The sequence below is a fragment of the Frieseomelitta varia genome, unplaced genomic scaffold (assembly GCF_011392965.1).
Source record: "Frieseomelitta varia isolate USP_RPSP 00005682 unplaced genomic scaffold, Fvar_1.2 scaffold_615, whole genome shotgun sequence".
In the NCBI taxonomy this organism is placed as follows: domain Eukaryota; kingdom Metazoa; phylum Arthropoda; class Insecta; order Hymenoptera; family Apidae; genus Frieseomelitta; species Frieseomelitta varia.
In genome coordinates this window covers 74,538-99,031 of record NW_025110385.1, presented here as the reverse complement: position 1 = coordinate 99,031, position 24,494 = coordinate 74,538, and the positions used below count along the sequence as shown (strand labels likewise).

At 37.4% G+C, this 24,494-nt stretch overlaps 1 protein-coding gene across 1 annotated transcript in view; it reads left to right on the top strand.

Moving 5' to 3' along the window:
• Positions 1–5,708: 5,708 nt before the first annotated feature.
• The window catches only part of LOC122534590 (homeotic protein empty spiracles-like), a 51,237-nt gene continuing 32,451 nt past the window's right edge, over positions 5,709–24,494 (top strand). Inside the window, exon 1 of the mRNA XM_043665373.1 lies at positions 5,709–7,082. Coding sequence (XP_043521308.1) covers positions 6,176–7,082 — 907 coding nt within the window. The 5' untranslated portion in view covers positions 5,709–6,175. The remainder of the gene's footprint in view (positions 7,083–24,494) is intronic.

Below are 24,494 nucleotides of genomic sequence, written 5' to 3'. Positions count from 1 at the left end.
AAGAAGGTAATCGTTCCGACGTAATATTTGAAAAAAAAAAAAAAAAAAAAGAATAAACATGCAAGCAACTCGTCATCTCAAGAATCTCAAAAGTATCAAAATTATTGATACTAAAGTGATAAATTAAGAATCTCAAAATTTGCCAAAGAAAAGTAAAATAAAGGCTCCAGAGCTAAAAGCAAGAAGGAGTCGTTCCAAGAACATATTAAAGCCAATTTAGTTGCCATCACGCTCGTTACTTCCGAAGAAAGAAAAATATATGCAATAAAAGAGAGAGAAGAACGTAAAAAAAAGGGTGAGATGGAAAGAAGGAAGATCGAAGTGTAAAGATCGGATGAAAATTGTTTGTTGCGGAGGTAGCGAGAACCAAAGAAGCAGAGATGGAAGAAGAGACGTAAAGAAGAAGAAGAAGAAGAAGAAGAAGTGGCGGCGGCGGGTGGCGAACACGAGCGGAAAGAGGAGAGGAAAAGGAGAACCGTTGGGAACGGGCGTGCACGCTGCTCGCGCATTGGTGCACCGACATGTACGATGTGTGCAGAGTCGCCATGTTGAATACCCCCACTTCCGTTCCACGTGTCGTACACCTACACACGTGTTGGGAACGTGATACCGGTCGCAATATCATCCGTACACGGTAGGGGCGAGAAATCGGCCTCCGCCATGGGGGCTAGCCATGGTTCGTTTCATGGTCTTGCAGTGGCGTCCTCTCGCTCCTAAAATCCGGAAACATTACGTTCTAAGAGGGTGAAACCTTAGAAGTTTAGAGAGTTCCAATTGGTCCGAATTTATTCGTCAATCTGTTTGCGTCCAAGCAGTAACTGGGTGGTGTTACGATGTTCGGATATGGATCACATCGAGTTTTGTATAATTGATAAAATTTGACGAAGTTTGAACGTAACATTTTGACAAACTTATACTATAGTTAACGAGTTACGGATATAGTGAACAGGTAGCTGATTGAAAATGAAAATAACAAAAATATATCGTAGCGAAACGGTATTGTAGCATTTGTTTTGCCTAGTTGGTAGCCACCTGTTTGCACCCTTAATTCATGAAGGACCAATAGCTCATTAAGGATCAAAGAATGTTTAAATTTCGTGGAATTTTAGAAAATTTTGGAGTAAATGGAAGAAATGCTAGTAGGTAGAATATCAAACGGATCCTTGGAATTGTAATTTCGCGAAGAAGCCGGAGTGTTGAATTATTAGCGTGAGTTTGATATTTATTTGACTTGAGATACTTATCTTATCAAGTTTCTAAATTCGTTGTCTTGTCAAGTGTCTAATTGTAAGTTTCTAAGACAAGTCATTTGGTTCGAGTTATTAAAATTGAATGTAGGCCAAACACCATTTTATGAAACTTTTATTTTATCATAATAAATTTAATTTAAAGTACTTAAGTCATAATTAAACTTAGCAAATATTTAATAAACGTAATTAATTTAAAATGTAGTGTGATATTAGTGTGCTTTGGAGGGTTTTAACTCTTCCAGCTCGATTTGTTTTCAATGTCCACTTGTATTTATTTTGAGATAAATTAGATAAATTAATGTACAGAGATAGGACTCAGTATTTATTATTTATTTATTCATTATTATCATTGTATAATTTTTTTAAAGTGTAACAACTTCCAAATTTATAGGAAATTTGAATACTGTCATCCAGCGTGAGATACGAGTTCAAATGGTAAAATTTCCATATTTAAGATATTTCCTTTTAAATTCTGAACATTTTTGACATTTCCAACGACTTTAATTCTCGAAATTTGCAGCATTTCATGCGCCAAACGAGCATGTGTGTACTTTCTGGAACGTACGACAAATTCGCTTTAACATAATCGCCTTAATAAATTGAATCGCTTTGATACGTTCAAACTACCAATCATACGTTCCACATCATTGGTTGAAACACGCGTTATTAAAGCCTTACTTCCTTGAAAATGTAGAGCCACAAAATAACATAGTATGTAGAATTCTACGTGTCAAGCATAGAAATGATAATGGACAACTAAATTGTACTTGACAGGCAGTCAAACCGTGTCTGGCAAATTTCCTCGAGTTCACTTATTTACGTTAGCAAACGAGAAGTAACAATTTCGCAACGATAGGATCGTTCGTGGAAAATGGAGGAAGTGCATCGAGCTGATTTTTTTATCAAACTTCATGGCGTAGATACGTAATGAATGATTATACGCGAGCTAATCTAGAGAATTACAAAGTATTCAAAGGTAAACAGGTTCGACTGCTTATGTTTCGCGATGCAGCGACACGAGGGGGATCAATATTCTGGCACAAGAAACTAATCGAACGATCATTTGCATTGCAAATTCAGTGTCGATTCAGAAAACGAGTGTTCGAACATCCGTAGAGTGTTATCTCTCTCTCTCTCTCTCTCGTTAATTGTGGAAATAAGAAAGTTGAGAGAAACTAAAATTACGAGTCATCAAAATTCAATTCTAGACACTTCGTTTTTAAAAGGAGAATGAAAGGATACGGGTTGAAGGGAAAATTGATTAACAAATTGTAAATAGTATTAAAAATGCAAACATGTGAAAGCAAATGATATCTTTAGCAATTTTTCTTTGAAAGTTATAAACAAGATGCAGGTGTGTTCTCAAGTCTTTGTTAACCGGTCTATATAAGCATAATTTTTATTTTTAATTACGATAATTAGAATATAATATAATATACTATAATAATATTAATATAATATAATATAATATTATTATATAATATAATATAAGATAATATAATATAATATACTATTATAATATTAATATAATATAATATAATTATAATATACTATTATAATATTAATATAATATAATATAATATATAAATTATATATTTTTGATTACGATTAAATAAATTATCAATAAATGTTACGATACAAAACGTCGTGCTTATACTTCCATGAAAAATGGCAAACAATCGAAATGTCCGAAAGTTTCTCAAAAAAATAGGACTCGACGATAAAATAAAACTGAATAGTTACAACTTTTTAGGCGTCGGAATAATTTTTATGGACGAAATCATTCGGAGTGATGAAAATCTGGACGTTGGTATCGGCTAAATTGCGCAAAGAATCGCACGGTTTCACGGTTTCGACCGGTCGATTTCTCGCCCGCGAGTTTCAACACCGGTCCGTTGTGTCGACTCGATCGTTAGGCGATCTAAACACAGACATTAACTAGAATACGTCACTTGGGCCTCTCGGGTTTCGCGGGCTCAGGTCGAAGAAAGTGTCACCGTGTACGCTCTGACACCTTAATTGCGCAGATTACGTTCATAACTCTCCGTGCACCGTGATCTCGTCCAGTAATTACCTCGTTTCGAATCGATTAGAGTTGATCTGGAAAGCTGGATATTGTAGATATCTCGATCTTGTTCCCATTGCCGCTGATAATAACGAGAAATGTCTTTCAAATTTCCTACCTCGTTAATAAATTAATTACAACTTCTTTGAATTCAACTGATTTTTCAATTAAAATTAAAATTGATGTTAATTTAGATGTACTTAATGTCGATCGCCTTTCCTCTACTTGGTTTCATTCATTTTTCTAAACATTCATCTTGTAGTATTGAACTGGGAATATCTCTTTATGTGGGAATTTGGTAATTGAACGTAGATTTGTGCAAAATGATGATAAAATTGAGGCATTCCCTGTTCTTGGCTTGTGTTTAGAAGTTAATAGTTGGTTATTAGGTAAAGGAATTAATTCTTGCAAAAGATGTGAGGGTTGCTTGTCTATCATACTTGAACTGGTATTTACCTGGTATCTGACCCATATAATGTTGTGATCCATGATTTCCGATTGTGTGCTGCTCCTTCAGGATTGAAGAAAAATTGTCGCTATTCATATCTTCAACATAATGTAATTTGTTTCTTAAGAAATGAATAACTTATCAAAAAGTAATTTATTCCTGTTTCTACTTAAAGGAATTTTGCGCATGAAATGAAATTGAAGAAAATTTGAAACTTTACTCAAAAAGGAAGAAATTCCTCATAGAATTCAAAAAAGAGCATGAGCTTATAGGGTTCGAACAAAATGTCACAGATGAAGGATGAGAAGACGTCTACAAGAAATCATATGAATTAAAATTAAGTATTTTGTACGTATAAAATATTTGACATTCTGTTTACTCCAAAAGGAAAACATTTATCCACAATTTTAATAAAAAAATATGAACGCTAAAGAGTTCAAACAAAATATAACAGATGAGGGTAAAAATACATATCTCGTACATAAAATAAAATCGGAAAACTCTTTTAACTCTGCTCAAAAAGGAAGAAATTGATCGAAGAGTTGGAAAAGAAATATAATCAAATAATTAAAAGGTTTGAGAAATTCGCATCACAGATAAGAAAGACATCTACAAATACAGTCACACGAGCTGAAAACAAGCAGTTACTGAAGTAAAAACGAGACGTACGCGTATACGTTTTGTTCTTTGACGCGGGTAGAAGCTTCAAAACGCGATAGCGAGGACTTGGTCCGAAGCCGAGGAAAACGTCGGAAAGAAATACAATCTGGCACGAAGAATCTCGCGAGGCAGAAGCTTAATTCAACCTGCTGGTAGCTCGTTTAACATCACTTTCCCCCACCGTAATCTTCTGGACTTATTACCTTGTACCTACGCGGCATACTAGTCGAGAACAGTATACGAAGTCACGTCGAGAAAGATACTCTCTCCCCTACATCTTTCGCGAGATTTTCCCTCGGCGTCGCGTCGTCTTCGGGGCCTACCGTCTATGAAAACCAAAACCGTCTCGAAGACGGACGAACGAACGAACGAACGAACGAACGAAGAAACGACCGGAAAAGAAGGAAAAAAGCCTCGGGCGAACGATATCGAGTGAAAAGATAGTAGGGGCAACGAAGCGGCTGATGGATAAGGAGTGGGGGGACTTGCGTGCGACGGTGGGAGGGGAGAGCACGGGAAGAGGAGGAGGAGGAGAAGGAGGGGAGGGGAGCTAGGGGTTCCAGACGTATTAATTAAACGACTCATTTTCATCGCACGACAAAAACGTGAGTTTAACGCCCATCGGCGACTAATGCGTCGCCCCACTGCACCCCGTACGTTGCTCGTGGAATAAGGGTAGCGTGAATGGTGCCGAGCGGCAAGTTTCTACCTCGAAGAACGGTCCAATCGTGTCGAGGCTGGTATACGCCTAGCGTGGCTGTTCGTACCTCGAAGTACCGCCCAGTTTTGGTTGATTCTTTACCCCCACCGTGTGTGAAAATGCAGGATGGTAGGGATGGAAAACGGCTGTGGCATAGTCCCCCCACCACCATCCAAGAGCGCCTCGTTTAGCCTGTAATTTGCTCAAACACTAGCAAGCTCTCGTGCCAGAAACATCCGTCAGAGAGCCCCGTGGTCCGCTGGAGCTCTCGAGATACGCTCGTTCGGGCCACAGTTGTGCTCTTTTTTTTTTTCCCGGGACAACCCAGTGCCCAGTGTTCCCTTTCGCCCGGAGTAAACTTCGTGTGCCCGCGGGCTGAAGAGGCATCGATGGAGAGGCGCACCGTCTCCCGGGGATGTCAGCAGTGTGTGCCGGCCGTGTGAGCTAAACGCTTCGGTGTGTCGGAGCATCAGCTTTGCATCACAGTGGGTGACGTTTCATTGTTTCGCGAGATTCCATCGTGGACTGGATCTCCTGGATGATTCCTCGGTGACGCTGCACGAGTCTGTTGTGAACCAGTGATGACTCTGACGATGGGATCTGTAACAGTGTCGCGAATTTCGAAAACGATCCAAGTGGCACATTAACTGCAAGGATACTCTGGTACCGTCGTTGCACGAGGTACGAGGCACAAATTAACGAATCGGACAATGTACCCTTTAATAAAAAGAACCGGACGATAATTGATCATCGAGGAACACTCGAGAGACGAGAGAGAAAGAGAGAGAAAGAGACAGAGCATATAACTTACGTCGGAATAGAGTCCCAAGATAGGGGAGATAGTTACCAGTGCGTCGAAAAGTGTGTCCAAAGTGTTCTCGAGGAGTAACCCGTGGTTGGACGTTTGGCAGGCAAGCGTTCTCGGTCTGGTGAGGCAGCCGGGACCGGGGCGGGTGCAGGCATGCGGCGGACCTGATTCGATCGAGCTACCTGGAGTCCTCGCGTGTTGCAGAAGTGGCCAGTCCATCAGCCAGGCGTACGATAATCGTACGATGATGCCGCTCGCGCCGACGCCAATCGTACCGGTGCCCTCGAAGCCGAAGATCGGCTTCAGCATCGACTCGATCGTCGGCGGTGGTGGACAGGGCCGCGAGGATCGTCTGGACCGACTGGAACGAGTCGAGATCGAGAGAGACGATGGTAGCCCGATGGACGTTGTCGAAGGTTCGTCCTCGCCTCGAAATCGTCGCGTCACCACGAGATCCCCCGGCGCTCACTCCGAAGGTTCCGATCGGCCCGTGTCACGTAGTTCCTCCGTCGAGTCGTATCCCAATTCTCGGAGGACGCCGTCGCATCCTGGCAGCCACCATCATCATCATCATCACGGGAACCACCACGGCCATCATCATCATTTGTCCGCCGCGACTCACTTAGATTTTGGTAGAACAACGGTCCACAATCATAGCGGGGGTTCGACGCCCAACAACAGCCCCAGCCCACCTCACAGGATATCTCACGGTGACTCTCCCGTCGGCACGCACCCTCAGCCACCACCAGGAGTCGTCAGACCGAGTCCCAATTACCTCACGGCACCGGCTGGCACGGCAACCGCGGCAGCGGTTGCTGCTGAGCAATTGAAATCTCTGTACGGGCTGCCAGGACACGGCCCAACGGGGCCGCAAACCGGGCAGAACGAGTACCACACGCAACAGCAGTTGGCGTTGGCTGCGAATTTGGCCGCTGCGCAGCATTTTCAAGCGGCGAATCTCGCGGTTGCCCTTCAGGCGCATCATGGCGCGTCGCCCCATGGACCACCGCACGGCCCTTATCCCCATGGTGGCGCGCCCGGTGGACCTCATCCACCGCCGCATCCTCATCAACCACCCAGGGACAGCTATCCGCTCTATCCTTGGCTGTTATCCAGGCACGGAAGGATCTTCCCTCACAGATTTCCTGGAGGTACGTCTCGTACTTGTCCTTGCACCTTTTTCTTTTCTTTAGCCTTTAGTTTCGAGCTTCGCCTCGAGACAGCCGAGTTTCGTTTTGATAGGTTAGACTCGATGGGTTGTTTTAATTTCAATTGTAGAGATTTGTGGCGTTTAGGATTCTTTTTCTTCTCTCTCTTTTGAAAATGCAGGAAGGATGGAGCTGGAGGAAACATAGAGAGCACTCGATGAATTGAAATCTGCTCCATTTCCGAGACGATGGTAGTCGAGACGCGGTTTCCGGTTTCAGTTTTTGGGTCCGCGCGAAAGAGTTCACGTTTTTTTTTGCATTTGCGTCCTTGTGTACATATGTATCGCTTCTTATCGTTTCATAGCGACGTGTAAAACGAAATCAATGTTGTTTCTTATCGCGTGAATAAACTTCCAAACTGGTAAATTTATCGAAATCTCATAATTTCCTAGTAATTATCAGCCGTCGTAGTAAAGTTATCTCGAAGTTATCGAAATTTGTCACACGAAGTGATATACTTCTATTTCTGCACGAGTCGTTAGTCTCACGCCAGGGAATTGACGCGACAGAGAGTGGCGAACGAAAATGATCAACGATCGGCAATTGGTGTACAAAGTTATTTAACTTGATACGGGGAATATGGAGATGTAGAACCGATAGATCTAAAACGTTCTTTCCCCCGCCCTTTGAGAATATAAATTTTCAACGTTGGGCTGCCTTTGCATTCGAGCCAATCCGAGTTTAATTCATTTCTTAATTACAAGATAGCAGAGATTAGATGAATACGATTTGCATGAAATATTTCAACGTTTTTACTCCAAACATGGCGTGAGAAGCAAATGAAAGAAAGAAAAAAGAAAGTCAAACAGTCAATACCGATGGTGCACACGTATATTAACGAAAATGATTATAGTCTCGGAATCTTAACTTCCTCTTCGTTTGAATTTTCATTAAAATACCACGCAACGATACGATCGATTCACCGGTCAAGATACTATCTTTATATTCGTAGAACTTGCGTACAGTTCAACGAGTTTCTTATCGGATTTTTATCAAGCAGCTGTAATACACTGTTTCTCTCTGGTCCAACAGATAGAAAGTCGTTCTTCGTCAAAGCGTTATTCAACGGTTCATTAATCTCCGACTTTTCCAACTTCGCGAGACCAACGGTAGCTCCTTTATAACGACGTTTGACGAATTGGAAGCAATTTCTTGTCAATGTGTTTTTACCTGTTTATTCAATAGATCGCATTAATTCGGTTTAACTCCGCAGTAACGATGCTATCACGCTTTTAGTAATGCCTATAATACGTACAATATGTGCACGTATGTACGAACCTATCGATTCATCGAAATCTCGACAGTATAGCTAGACAGAAGGGCGATTTTATTTCGCTGTAAGTTCCATTAATAAACTTCAATGTCCATTAATAAACTTCCTGCTCGTTAGTCTCGAAGATAAAAAAAAAAAAGAAAAGAAAAAGAAAAAGGGAGAGAAAGAGGAGTTTATCTACGCCATTAAATTGTTCTGATTTATGTTTACTTTACAAGACACACGCGAAAAATTCTCCGTGAAATATCTCTTGGATGGATTAACAAGTGAAGTTTGTAATAGGGTCTTGATTCTCTAGTACGCGGCTCTGGATGTGTTTATGTTCTGGGAATAGAAATTTACGTGTTCTACTTACTATAAATTTATGTAAAACGTAACACGTTTGAAAGGAGAATCGTTCTGCTTGACTAAACGTTTTCATTGTAGTGGAAGTTGATAATTGTGTGGTAATCGTCTTGTAATTATCAAATGTAGTGCGTCAAGTGTCTCTAGTTTTGAATTACTGTTTTTGTCCAATCGTAGAAGTCGATAAGTATGTAGTTGCGTTGGATTTGCTTTCATTGGTATCATGTTAAATACTGTAACATTAAATGAAATGTTATATTACAATATTCTGTTATTACAACATATAGTTTGCCAAATGTTTTATTTTTCCAAATGTAACGGTAATATGTTGTCGGTAATATTTCAGAATTAATATATCCCACTATTCAACAATCACTCAGTGTCTTTCATTCTTTCAAAGAAAAGAAAAGAAAATCTTACGTTAAGTCGGTCTCTAATACATATCGAAATATTCCACGTACATATCATTATAATTTAAATAATAATAATTAAAACAAATAGATATCTATACAGTCACGTTTTTGTTTAAACAGAAGTATTAATTTCGATAACACGTAGATGCTCTAATACGTACCAAAATATTCTACGTACAAATCGTTACAATTTAAATAATAATAATTAAAACAAATAGATATCTACAGTCACGTTTTTGTCTAAACAAAAGTCAGTATTAATTTCGATAGCACGTACATGCTCTAATACGTACCAAAATATTCTACGTACAAATCGTTACAATTTAAATAATAATAATTAAAACAAATAGATTAGTACGATCACGCCTTTGAACGGAAATCAATACTGATCTCGGTTAAAAAAAATTTTCCTGCGGTTCTTTTTAGCAATTGTAAAAGAAACGAGAAAATCTAAAGGAAATTCAGTCAGAATTGATGGATCTAATTTAGTCCTTGGCGATGTTCCTTATTTACCCCAGTAGGTACAATTTTCTTAATTTAGATGTGAACGATATCAGCGATAAACGAGAGCAAGACGATTAAAGCATGGTCGACTGTGCAGATAACCGAGATTCGCGAGTTAACTCGTCATTTTCCAAGTTAATAAACCTTGCCGGCACGATATTCCCACTTCTTTCTTTCTTTCGTTTTTGTTCTTCTCTGTTTTTACTCTTATAGCGACCGGTTCCATCGATTCGGTCGCGATGCGAACCGAGTATATCGAAGTCGACCGTGATTGTACGAGGAACGTGATAATTACCGAGTTGGTAAATAAGAACGAAAGCGCCTCTCCCGTTCGTGAAAGAAATGGTTACGCAAAGATTTCGTAACGGGGGATTTTGTAACGTTGTTGTGGATGTGTATTCTCTTATCTCGAGTTATACGAGCGAGGGGGGCGAAACAACGTGGGTTCACGTAATTGATACATCGGAGAGTGATGACCAGACCCCGGGACCAATTGTGAATTATTCCACGATACCATATCGCAACCCTGAGATAACATTTCCATCCAGTCATTTACGATAACGGATAGTGAATGGAGGAGAAGAGAAGCGACAGCGATATTTTTATCAGGGATGATTGCAGTTGACGTCTTTGTGGCGATTGAACTTCATCGGAACACTTTTCAGGCGATGGTTTTATTTTGGAGAATCATTTTTCGCTGGTTTTGCTGTTAAGATGAGAAGTGGAAGATTGAGAGAATGATTGAACCAGGGATCGGAGAAGTTGAGGGACTTTTCTGCTTGAAACGTGGGATCGTGGAAAATTTTGTTTAGAAGAATGTTCTTGCATTGCACGTCATAAACAAATATCGTTAAAAGATAAAAGCTTCAGGCGGAGTAGAGCTTACGAAATATAAAAATAAAAGTTTTCGCTGCCATTGAAACAGATAATTCATCGATATTGAAAAATATTTTCAATATTTGTAGCTTATGTTGACACTGAATGCTATTCAGTGAGCAGTACTCGAATATAAAAGTGGATGATTTGATTAAATGGTTTAAAATAACTTTCATGGAACTTTTATTAGACAGATTCTAAAATATCTGTTCCACGACAACACTATTCGAAAATGTTCCACTTCTTACTGTAAAAATTCCTGTAAAACAAAAACAGATATCTTTTTATAGGAAATATACAAATTCGAACAGAATTTTTTTTTAAACACGAAAAGAATTTTCTAATTTTGATCTCTGGACTGAATCGTTATTGGTTTTTGAAATATATAATAATTATTCTGTTGAGAAAGAAAAATAGATAGTTTTGTTGCAGGATGAAGTATAACTAATATCAAAATATAGTTGCCAATTATACGATTTTTAATGCATATTTTTGAATATTTTTATTAAAAAGGAAATAAAATTTTGTCGAATTTTACTTCACTTCCAAAGATGAAAATGGAGGGTAGTTATTAATATTAAACCAACTATTAATGGAAAAAAGCGGGTACTTTAATGTTCTTAATGTGAGAAATTAGTGTTCTCAATGTATCTAGAGAATCACTAAGTTTATTACTAATAGGATAATTAATATTTTTAATTTGAAGATGAAAAGTAAAACAAATAAAATATATCCGATAAATAAAATCTGAGAAAAACACTGAAATATCGAATAATAATGCACAACTGAATCCTATAACAGAGGAAATTTTAATTGGGGGGGGGGGGGGAAAGAAGATTCCTCGGAAGTGTAAAAATACATTTTCCCTGATAAAGTTGATGATGTACGTACATATATACGTCTACGTATTCTCATTATCGTGGCACAACACGCATACTTCCACTCCGACAGATGTTACGCGACAGTTCGCCCATTTATCTCCAACCGATTACCGACTACCTGTAACTGGAATCTAATTAGCCGAGGTAACGCAAAACAGGTAGCTGTGCATTGTACGATGAACGATACTGTTTGACAACTTCGTCAATTCTTTCTGTCTTTCGCACATTCACGCTGATTTTCAGGTGAAAGATACCGGATTTTATGGTTCGTCGCGGCTCGTTCGTCTCGGTTTATTTTATCCGCGATTAATGATCGTAAGCAACTCGTACAACACGCAACGTACATACGCGTTAGAAATGAGAATTTCATCGCAGAGAATATTTATATGTTTTTACCGATTGAAGAGTTAATAGTTACAAGTGGTGCGACTTAATTCTTTACTGTGTCTCTTTTAGTTTAACACCACATTTCGAAAGTTTTCATTCTGTTTCGCGCAGGAGTGGTGCAAGATGCAATTTTAAAATGGAATTTTCATTTCGAGTGAAGAGGAAACGAACAGCAATAATCTACGTATTGTGAATGTCAGTGTATTAACTAGTTCGATTTATCACGGTGACGAATTAAAGGGGACGAGGGGATGATCGTTTGAAAACGAACGTGTCCAGTGGAAAATCTCGATGGACGATTTATGGCCGTGCTTGGACGTTTATACGCGAGACGATTTACATACAAGACGTTTAACGCGCCAGTTATAGGGGAGGATTATTATGAAGCGTGTTAGCGATGATGAATGTGAATGTAGCGTTTTTTCCTTTCTTACTTGTAGTAGATATAATTTCAAAAATATTGTTCCATTTCATACGGAACTTGTTTTATTTTTCGTAAATTTAATGGAGTCGTGGAGAATTAATTCGGATGTAAACAATATTTGTTGAAGATCAGGGTATTCGTTGTTTAATTAAAAGTTTAATGAAAGTCTAATTGGATATTTTATTACGCGACAGAATGACGCGTTGATTGACTTTTGGTGTTAGTTTCTTTTCGAGAAAAAATTTTGTTGCGATTTAGATACGAGGAACATATATGTATCCAACATAAAAACTAGTATTAATCTAGTATCAATCGATCAAAGATTCCTTGACTTCAATTACTCGCGACATTTTAATATTCCTTATCTGCTACAATGATCGCGTTTCCAACACATAAACTTGACAGATTTGGTAATTAAAAAAAATTTAATGCTAGCAATAACACCCGATCGTTCGAAGCATTCGATCTTGAGTTGTACGACAATAAGCGCCTCTCACTCGTAATATACATGCCAAAAATGTCCAATCTCGCGTTTAATCTTGAATTCAAAATCTAGATACCAAACTAAGAATCTCGAAAATCATATAACAATTTGAAACACTGTCATCAGTCAGTCAAATGTTTTAATCTTCGCAATACTTCATACTTGTTAGCATATCATTTCAATACCAGGTTCCGCATTTCACTTTCGTAATATCAAATTTTTTTTTAGTCGTATAAAACTACTATATTAAATAATAGGAAATTATTGTGAATACTCTTTATAGCTATTGAATGTCATTCCATTGGAGAATTGCTCCGATTATTGCCCATAAAGAGTTAGATATATACTCATTCTCATTCATAATTACAAATAACGCGCCAGTTAATTAAGAAATCTAATTTAAACCTAATCTAAACATAGTTTCCTCCCCTCTGCATCAAAATAATTCCTCAGAAGTAGTAATTATGCATTCCTTAATGAACAGGCGCGTCATAGGTATTCGAATCGTCGTAAATTCCTTTATACTCCTCTAACTTTCACTCATTTTCTTTATTTCCCCTCTCGTTCCATCCAGAATCCGTAATTTATATATTACGCTAGTAACATTTCTCCGCTTCGAAATACAGCCGTGTTATTTCGCAAAAGCCACGTCATACGTTATTCCCTTCCCTCTAGGGTTCATTATTATCCACTGTCGTTCAATCACACGATCAGACTGTTTTTTTTCTTCTTTGAATTACATTCCCGTGGTTGTCGTGGTTCTTGCGTCTAGCCTGTTCGTCGTTTCGCTCAGAGATTAATCGCTCAATCGAAAAATGCTCTTCTTGCCACGAATCTCCATCGGAAAATCAGTCTCTCCTCCGTCTTTCTCCCTTTTTCTCCTGTATTTTTTTCTTCTTCTTCTTCTTCTTCTTCCATCGCCACGTGTGCAGAAAAACGTCGCCTCGTTCCGAGCTGTACGGACGTGTTGCAGTTCGTTGGTTATACCCTAATCGGGTGGCAATCAGGCGACATCAGACCAGGCCTGGAAGGTAACATACGAGGTCAGGCCCGTCGGCTGGAAGAGGGAAAAAAAAAAAAAAAAAAAAGAAAAAAGAAAAAGGCTAGGAAAAGGCGAAACGTCCCCGTCGATAGAAACGGACTATCGACGATTACCATAAATTTACCGCGATCCATCGGCATCGTATACGGCTATTTTATCCCCGGATAGAGAGAGGAAACTAGTTCCGCGCGCGCGGAAAAAATGGTGGCCATACTGCGAGAAGTCGTACGGTGGTTCGCCAGTGCCCCTAGGGACTTTTTCTAGTTGCTTTCCTAGCGAACCGGCGCACTAGGTGGTGTTCTAGATTAATTCGAATTCAGTTTCCTTGGAAGGACACGGCACTTCCTGTTTCGATACGGAGGCTGAATGTTAACGTCTTTTCGTAATTGGGGTGGATTTCAACCCCTTAATTGGCGAGGTGGCGGTAGACACGTTGCCTCTCTGAGGAGATATTTTAACAATTAATCTGGGTCTGAGTTTGGAAATTGTAATTACAAGTCCCGGTGTAATCGAAGATTAGCGTTATTGGACGCTCGCTCGGTGTTTTGACAGCTAAGTGTGCCAATGTTATTCGAGAGCGAAGAGTATGCTAATATTTGTAACATTTGGGGTACATCATGGGGGTTAGTTAAGATTAATTGTAGCTGGTTTTAGGATTTTCTGTAATGAGATGGGCAAGAAATATCTAGTTACCTATATAATCTTCAACTGTTTTTTGTCGATCCTCTGATTTCAAACGATCAGTTACGAGAACTGTTGATCACTGAAAAATTTCGGTATAGTTCCTGATAGGAGAAATTGAAGAACAAGAATAGGAACTGAAATAAATTCTTAGGTTTTCTGCTCGATATTGATATTTCTTATTAAAACACTTCGAAAATGACCTTACGCCAATTATAAAATGTTACATATTTATATATTACTGCAATACGATAAAATATTATATATATTATATATTTATATATAAACCAATTGTTCGTAATTTTGGTACCTTTATTACAATTTTGTAATAATGGACTCACGATCCCTGTGTTTATATAACACTTTATTTATTTTATTTTTCCATCGTGTTCCTCTTATTTTATTAAGAAAGAGTAAAACACGAAGCATCATTCAACCGTTCAAACTGACTACATTTCCTCGCCAAACTCGCATTTTGCCGACTTCCGGCTAGCTTGTTGAGCGACGAGAAGATTTTTCTACCAAGATCGATATTAACATCATCGTTCGTTGTTTCCCAAGCGACCTAAACGAGATCATCCTGTTAGTGTGTAATTTGACGAGGTGGCTCCGAGTAAACCGCTTTAGGATTCAGACACTTATCGAATGGCACGCCTCGGGCGACATCCCAGTCAATGATCCGATGATGAAGTGGCATCCTGATGCGTTGTGTTACTCGGTTAGGGTTGTTCGCTGCTTTTTGGTCAATTTTGTCTCATCAGCACGTTACTCCGGGCAGTGTTCTCGGAATGGAGGAGACGTGGACTCGCGTTACCATTCGATTACTGTTATTTCTCAGAGTACTTGAGCCGGCCGGATAGGCTACCATTTTCAACGTGACTATTCCGGCTTGAACGAGGCCCCAACTCTTGTGCTTATCTAATAGCTCGCTTTGGGATACCGAGTATCGTGCATATCTACGTAGAAAGTTGCGCAGGAATTCTCAGAGATCCCTCGTTGGAATACACGATTAATTTCACTTTGTAATTATTCGATTAGAGTAAAGTGGATATTATTTAGCAGAGGAGGAAATTTAAGTGGAACGAGAAGTATGGCTTATCGGCGATATTAACTTTGTTAAATGATAAATAATAAAAATATAGTATTTTTACTATATTTATAGTATTTATAATAATTAATATATACTATATTTATAGTACTTATGATAATTAAAATATAGTATTTTAGTAGTAATAAAAAGTACAGTATTTTTAACGACATTAAGATTCTTTCCCTCTTTTCTTTTTTTTATTAATTTTTTTAATTCTATTATTATATGTTATTCTATCTAGATACATTTTGACGAATAAGTGTCGAGTAGTTTAGTCTTCTCTTTCGTCGCGTTCCATGAATTATCCATTGGTGAAATTTTTATTGCCGGTGAAAACTGTTCAACGAGAACGAGTGTCAGTGTTCTTTTTGCGTTTTATGAATAAACCGCGGAAATTTTGTACGTTTGTCAGGAATTTAAACGTATAAAATTGCATTACAGATAATATAGAGGATATATTATTATTATTATTATTATTTATTTATTTATTTATTATAATCCTTGCCTAGGCTTAGAATGGCTTCCGTTTTACAATGTGTATCTCTTTACATCTTTCTTTCTTATTTTCTAACTCTATAACTAATTCTCATTGTCTACATCTTATGGAACTAATTTATTCTGTGCTCTATCGTATAATCTTATAGTCTTATAATCTACCCTTATACACATTGGTGCCCTTATAAATCTTGTAGTCTTCTTGTAGCAACTAAAAGTAAAAAAAAAAAACTCTACTATCTGATAGAAGATATATATATGTAGAGAGAGAGAACATCGGAAATAAAATATTTACTAGATAAAATAGTTTCCATTCCTTTAGTCATGTCTATAAAAGTATGCAAATCCGCGGTCAATGAATTATTCAGAAAGTATCGTCTGTGCTCGGATCGTTTTACCTTCATACTTTTAAATTATATTTCACGATCAATCCGAGGAGAACAAATAATCCGATAATGAACCGCGAATAGAAAATATGCAGTTCGCGTAATTTTAATAATTACGAACGATTCTTTTGAAATCCTTTTTGATTAACGAATGTTCTTCTTCCAATCAATAAAGCGCCGTAGTACAAATAAGTATAGTTGTTAACGGCATCGAAAACCAGCGTTAATGTTAACGACATTAATTCGTTCCGTTTGCTTTATAGAGTTATATTAGTTATAGAGTTAGAAAATAAATTCTTTATTTTATAGAGTTAAAATATATGCTTTTTTATAGAGATAAATTCTATGCTTTATAGAGTTATATTAGTTATAGAGTTAGAAAATAAATTCTCGGTGGCAAAAAGAAAAAAAAAAGATCTACGACAATCGTGATATGTTGCGTTTCATGGATCATTTTTTGTTATTAGAACGTATCTGTCTTAAATGACGTGTTTCTTGGTTTTGTTATCTTTTTTTTTTTTTCTATCGACTCTTAAATTACTGTAATTAATGTAATCGCGGTGATTAATGTAATCGTTGTTTCATTGTTCGCCGCTTGCTCGCGCATTAGGAATTAGGAACGTCAAAACGAGACTATGAAAATATTGTCGAATCTGTGCTATGATTTTGTTGGCGTACGATCCATTGCTTCGTTGATGTATTATAATCAAACTCCGTTACGGAGCGCCGATAACAGAGTATCCAGATAACAGAAATTCTATGGTATCTCATAGCGGACAGTAGTTTGGATTTCTCTGAATTCGATATCGTGTTATACCTAATGTTCCGTTCTAATTAGACTTTATCGTAGAGAAGGAACAGTATGATGAATGTTTTATCATAGAATTCTGGCTGAAAAAAAGCATGTGGTAATGAAATATTAAAATAGTTGTAATATAAATGATGGAACGTTCTGTTCGAGGTTCTTAGATACTTAATCATTAAAATGGTTATAATATTAATGTTTGGATACTGTTATAATTTTGTAAAAAAAACTCGGGCTCGTTTTAAAGCTTTTAATTTTACGCCTCTACTTATAAAATTATTTAATTTATTCTAAACTGTTTTTATATTACTTAACGGGATGAGTAAGTCATAATATTTTTCTTCTCGAAAATATAAATTGCTGTAGTATGTAAAAATATTGGAAAATTTTGTTCATGACTGAATCTACAGTGGATTTGAAGATTGAAATCCTCCCTTTATAACAACCTTCGAAAACTCGGCGTGCGATCTTTTCTTTCGTCATTTTCGTTTGATATTCAAAGTTCAATAAATTGGCGAGAAAAAATTTTATGTCTTTGTTAAAGTATATTTATAAAGAGCTTATATTTATTAAAAACGAATGTGATAAATACTCGAATGACAAGGGGGATATTAGATGTTTCAGATTAATTTTTAGTGAAGCATTTGGTCGAGACGTAGAAGTAGCTTTTATATTTGTGTAATTATTATATTGCACTACATTTCGACGTTTTATACAATTATTATTTGATCTCGTGCTTTTTACGATTGCAAAAGAACGAGGGGGAGGCTCTGCTGTATTGGGATTTAATTTACTCGAAGCTCAAACGGAGAATTTTTCAAACCACCAATGCTACTGAATTTTAATTATGGACCATTGCGCTACGTGTTTGCCGTATTCTTCTAGGCCAGTCATCACTCGGTCTACGAGCCGGCACGCCACGATTTTTTAATGACGTCTGCCAACGAACAGTTGCAATACTAATTACCTCTAATACGCGGTTACGCAAACGAAATGGACGTGATAGCGGAATTGAATCCCCGCCTGTTGGTCTACCGTCGACACCGCTTACGGAGAATTAATATTACGAAAGGGAATTGCGTTTGCAGTTAAGTCACGAGCAATTACCATTAAGACCGTTCTGAGTAATTACCCTTTTGTTAAGTGAAACATGTGACCCGTGGAACGGCACGATTCCGCCGTGCGGGTTTTCGTTACTGGAAACGTTCGTACGAATCGGTCTCGACCGGTTCCCCGCGTTTTGCTTGGAAATGCAAATTTTACGACGCCGCGCGTCCACGGAGAAGAAGAGCTTCCGTCCACGGTGTGGAGTTTTCTCGGAAAATTGATCCACGAACGAGCCACGGTGACGGATCGGCTGGCAGGGATCCCTATTCGCATGCAAATGAGCCGCTAATGAAGAAAGAAGATTAAAATTGAAGAAATATATTGAAATTAACGAAAAGAAAGAAAATTATTAGAATCGTCGTCAGTGTTTGAATGTTTCGTGCGTGTTTGAACGTTTCGACTATTTTTTGTATTTATTAATGTAGTTCTGACTATTTTTCGTATGGCGTCTCTTCTCGTTCGGATTTTTTTTGAATTGGCTCTAGAAACAATTGCTTTTTTTATTTTTTTTTTTTTTGAGAAATGTTAATTGTAGCTTAGGCGGTTAGGAGAATAGGTATGAAGAGGTTTGGAGAATAGGTATGAAGAGGTTTGGAGAATTTTTACATTGAAATTGTTACGACTTTGCTGTTGATTTTTATTGCTTGTTACTTTTCAGAAGTAACCTCAATTATGGGTAGAAAGGTTAGGTTTGGAAAAGAATTAATAATATTTATCTAATTTATTACATTAATTTATTTGGATGAACGATACGAAAATTTCTGACACTCCATCCCCCAGGCGGTAGGAGTGAATCGGAAATTTAAAAGAGGTCCCGGTGAAACTCGCGTTAGAAAGCAACAGTCGTGCTCAAACCTGCAATAGAAATCATGCACGCGTTCCCGTGTGTGTCGTGGTTTGGCGTATCGCTTCACGGCTACAATGGCGTGTTAATCAGCGCTTATTAAAGGGACGTTTACCCTCGTGACGTTCGCACTGTGGGGTGTCCGTTGGCAACAATGGCGTTCGGTAGCATTCCCGTCGCCCATTTTTTTTCGAATCTCGAGCTCACGTGCGTCCAACGTGGTGTTTCCACGTGTTTGCCTCCGCCACTTTTGTCTCCCTTTTTTCTCTTTTTCTTTTTTTTTTTTTTTTTTTTTTTTTTTTTTGCAGGACTGTTTCTCTTTTGACTGGTATTATTTGACTGTTAGGGTATTACTACTGGTTGCGTTTCATAGCGGTGATGAAGCAGATTAGCGTGCTTCTTTCTTTAATTTGAAAGAAGTATCGTTTTGCTTTAATGAATGGAAATGGACCTTTAGTATATTTAACCATAAATAATATTTAAATAATTATATTTACTTGAATAAATACATTTTCCTTCATTATCTGTTTAATGAACAATTAATATACATACATAGTGGTTTACGAAAGTATTCGAACGTTTATTCTAGAAAAATTTTTATAATATGTCGCATAGAACATTTTAAAATTTCACCAACATTGTAACGATATGCGTTTATCATGATTTGTACAATTTGTGAGCAATTGGAGAAAGGTATAATACATAGGAAGATATTTAACGTAAACATATATTTAAGAAAAGAATTAATATACCTACATAAATGTTAAATATGCTTTACTAATATAACAAATAAATTTATCAATACAATTAACAAATAGCTTCAGGTCTCACTTCCAGGTCCATCGTCTGCAAGTATAATATTTAACCTCTTGGAACGCTTTATTCATTTGTCGATGTTAAATTTTATTTCTATCAATTTCGCAGACAAATTTTATTTCTATAAATTTCATTTCTATAAATTTTATTTCTATAAATTTTATTTCTATGAATTTCATTTCTATGAATTTCATTTCTATGAATTTTATTTCTATAAATTTTATTTCTATAAATTTCATTTCTATAAATTTTATTTCTACAAATTTTATTTCTATAAATTTCATTTCTATAAATTTTATTTCTATAAATTTTATTCAACTGCAATATTCATACGGGCGTGGGAGATGTATATACGCGACGACAAAAAAAGTTTCATTTCAAAATTTTAGTTGAAGCGTACGCTCCGGTGTATTAACTATCCATAAAACGAGGATGGTCGAATGTGGTGTCTACTTACGGCCGTGCTCGGTACGTGCGCTTGCAATACCTGCAGAAATTAACGAAAGAAGCAACGCTGACGCGGGTGAAGTGATTTCCATATGTGAAATGTACCACTAATTACTGGCGTAGCAATTAGAGGCGTTCGTTACGAATAGTGTCGTTCGTGTATATGTATGCAAATGGCACGACATCTTCAATCCCGTGCACGTTGAAAAATCGTCGCCGATATCCGGTATCGGTGGACGATTGCTCGTGTCAACCAGCCAGCGAATATCGTGTAATTAAATAGTAATCGCTCATTACCGTGGCTCCGTGGTTTCTTGCGTTCACAGTAACTCGCACACGCGAGTTACAATATAATGCAGCATATTTGTAACCGGTTTCGATGGAATCGGTATTAATACGCGGATAATGAAAGACTAGAAGCGCCCATTACTTAGAACGTGGAAGAAATTTCTTGAATATTTTCACTTAACGAGTATGTATCGTTAGACCATTTGTTTGGCCATCGGCGATATTTTATTTTAACAGGAGTTCAGAATCAACGCGATGATTAATCGCTGTTGGGAAGCGTAGGCGTGCGTTTGAGAAACTCGTGACTCGTTAACTCGTCTCGCTCGGATCGCCAATAATTTTACGTGTAATAATTTAATCGCTCGCTGTTAAAAGTTCAGCTTCAGTTTAACGTGCCGTTGCGTTCGCACGGTTATGCGGAAGTTATGGCGGAACTATGGATTACAATTAGATAATCAAATTGTCGCGGAATGAAATTTTAGGAATTTTCATCTTCCTCGGGGGAAATCTCGTTTAAAAAATTAATTTCGACGTTCTTAGAAAAACTTTATCCAAAGAACTTGAATGGTACCAATGGTACCTGCGAGTATATTTGAATTTGTAATTACGTTAAATTACGTTCGCGTGGTCTAGGAAATTTTAATGATCACAGGTGTACAAAAAAATATTTACGTTTCGCTCAACACGCAGGCAATAAAAATTCTCTATGATAAGTGTTCGAATTTCTTTTCGCGAGCCAACGTTCATTCGGTTATGTATCGCGATTGTTCGTCCGTGAATTTGCATAATTACGAAGACGGCTGGTTACATATGCGACAGCTGATTTGCATACTTAATTCCGTAATTGACGCGTCTTAATTGTTTAACCAACTGTGTAATCCAAACGGAGGATATATATCGTTGGCGAATGAGCCTTCACTGACGCGAATGGTCCACGATGACGCGATTATCCTCGAAAATGATGTCGTCTGCCCACCTCGAAATCGATCGAATCGTCCTTTCTTGATACCAAGAAAGATCGTTTCGCAACGATTTCTCGTATTATTAAAATTAATGAGACGTTTCTTTTTCGCGTGTGCATATCTTTTATCTTTTGCCATGTTATGTCGCAGACACGTACTTACGTGTATGTGCTTGATTTGCAACTTTCTTTGGAAATTGTCAAATACATGTTTTTAGAGATCGTGCAGCGTTTCCTAGAAACATTCGTCGACATCTGCGTGATTATTTTTTATTCCTGTGATCTTCGATACGTCTACGTGTTTATGGATTATGGTTGGAAATTTTTTGCAATCTTCGAAAAATCTCCGTTTCTTCCGTAATATCTTGCATTTCATTTAATACCTTATCTATATTTTTGTCTCTATTAAATATACATAGTTATTCTTATTCTTTCTTCTTCTTTCTTCAGTAATTACTCAGCCTATGTTAATGAAATGTTAATTAATTCCAATCTTAAACGTTTCAACACCCTTATCCACAGTAAATAGAATTTGGCCTTTTTACACCGCATATATCGTCCTTTTGTTACAGATAACAAACGTAAGTTCGTTCGAATTTATATTATATCAAAACATTCCCTTCATCTCTTCTTTCACTCTAACGTTTAGAGTGACAGAAATCATTTCTACACCGTCAATTTTCTCAAACATTCCTCCTTCAGTATCTTTTCAAATTCCATCACCCGTGTTCACATCCTCCGCTATTAGAACATCATCTTAAACGTCTTCCTTATTTCTCTCAACCGTTTCACAAAAACACCTCCGTTTTGCGTACTGAACTCTAATTCCTCGACATCCTTCTCGTTTCACGTTTGCTCCTCGAGAACGTTCGAAATCCTTTGCCGTCCGTTTCTCCTTCATTCGATCGCCGTTTCCCCGGAGTTTGCCGACTCTTTTCTCGTGTTGCGTCGTTAGCGGATCTCTAGGTGCTTCCTAGACGTCGCCCACGGGCGTCCCGAGTCTCCGCCGGTTCTCCGGCAACCGGGGCGAAGGAAAGGGACAAGGAGGGAAGGTTTCTCGAGGACGAGGGCGAAGGGGAAACGACGAGGAGAAGCTAGACGGCCTGTAATTACGGGAAGCTTGACTGTGCGCAGCTGAGCCGCCCAGAGCGACTTGAAATTACTCAAAAATAAGACCAAATCGCGAACGTATCAAATTATAACCTCGACTTTTCTTTCTTTCTTTTTTTTTTTTTTTTTTTTCTTTCTTCTTACCCCCTTCTATGTCTCTCTGCCTCGCTCCGTTTCTCTGTTTCTCTATTTCTTGGCTCTCGTTCTTTTTCCCTCTGCCCCTTGGTCGCTAGAGCTCTCTCTAACGTTTCCAACCGAGTGACGCGCAAACGTCGACCCCGACGCTAATGCGTTTTTAATTGTTGCTAACGCGGCCGTAAACGGGCTCGATGCAAGTGTTGCCGGAATACGTCGCTCGACGAGTGGGATTTACGTTTCGTGGGGGGATTCGTTAATACGGCTGCAGGTGTAGCATTGTAGGGTAAAAGTAGGATAACGCGGGGGGAGGGGGGGGGAGGTACGTATAGTTTGCGAATTTTGGGAAGGGAGTAGTTTTGGCGATTTTTGTATTTAGGTATGACGACTTTTTGGATCTTATTTATTTATTTTAGGGGGAAGACGAACTTGGAAATGGTGTAGTTTTATGAATTTTCAAGTGGACTTAGAAGCGGATAATTTTGTGAATTCTGGAGTGAAAAAGAGGTAATGCATCGTTATTTTTTTTTTGATCAGAAGCCTTGATGATTTCTATACTTGTGTACGTGCTTTTTAGATATTTTATTTATTGCAAGAATAAATTATTGAGGAATGGAAAAATTTAGGAGAGGGTAGTTAGCGAATTTTGAGGCGAAAAGACTGTTAATATTTGATTCTGAAGTTTCGAGTTTACATTCATCGCGTATTAATTTTTATTTTAAATCTTGTTTTATTCTATTTTATTTATTTCATTTTATTTTATTTATTTTATTTTATTTTATTTTATTTTATTTTATTTCATTTCATTTTATTTTATTTCATTTCATTTCATTTTATTTTATTTTATTTTATTTTATTTTATTTTATTTTATATTATTTTATTTCATTTTATTTTATTTTATTTTATTTTACTTATTTTATTTATTTTATTTTATTTTATTTATTTCATGAAATCTCCTTTGCAACTTATTTCTTATCTTATCTTAATATATAACTTTTGTTAAATGCCATCGACGAGAATGAATAACAAAGAGAAATATTAAACAAGAAAATTCTCATAATAATGTCATGTAGAAGTTTTATGGACTAACTGTTTCGACTATACACTCTTCTGTGTATCTAAATGAATATTAACATTTGCATGAAAAAAACTTTCTATCCTGTAATTGAATCCTGAGTCAACGATAAAAAGCACTTGGACATTGCTATCAAATACAGTCACGAAGGTTCATCGTAAATCGCTTTCAAAGGAGGTTAAAACCACAATTTTCTTATAACTCTGCAAGAGCAAGAAACTGTACATTAAATGTCATTATTATATAGTTAACCGTATGGAGGTACTGCTATCGTCCATAAGACACTGGTCGCTTAATATTTAATAAGAAAGGAAAAAAGAAAAAGAATCAACATTGTGCTGCTATAATTAGAAATGGAAGCTTGTTAATCACTTTTATCAGAAAAATTGTAATGCCACCTTTGACAAAAGGTTCTCGATCGAGCACACAGTACTTGAATGAAAAAATTTTGAAATCTCGTTCAATATCTATTCGATATAATTATT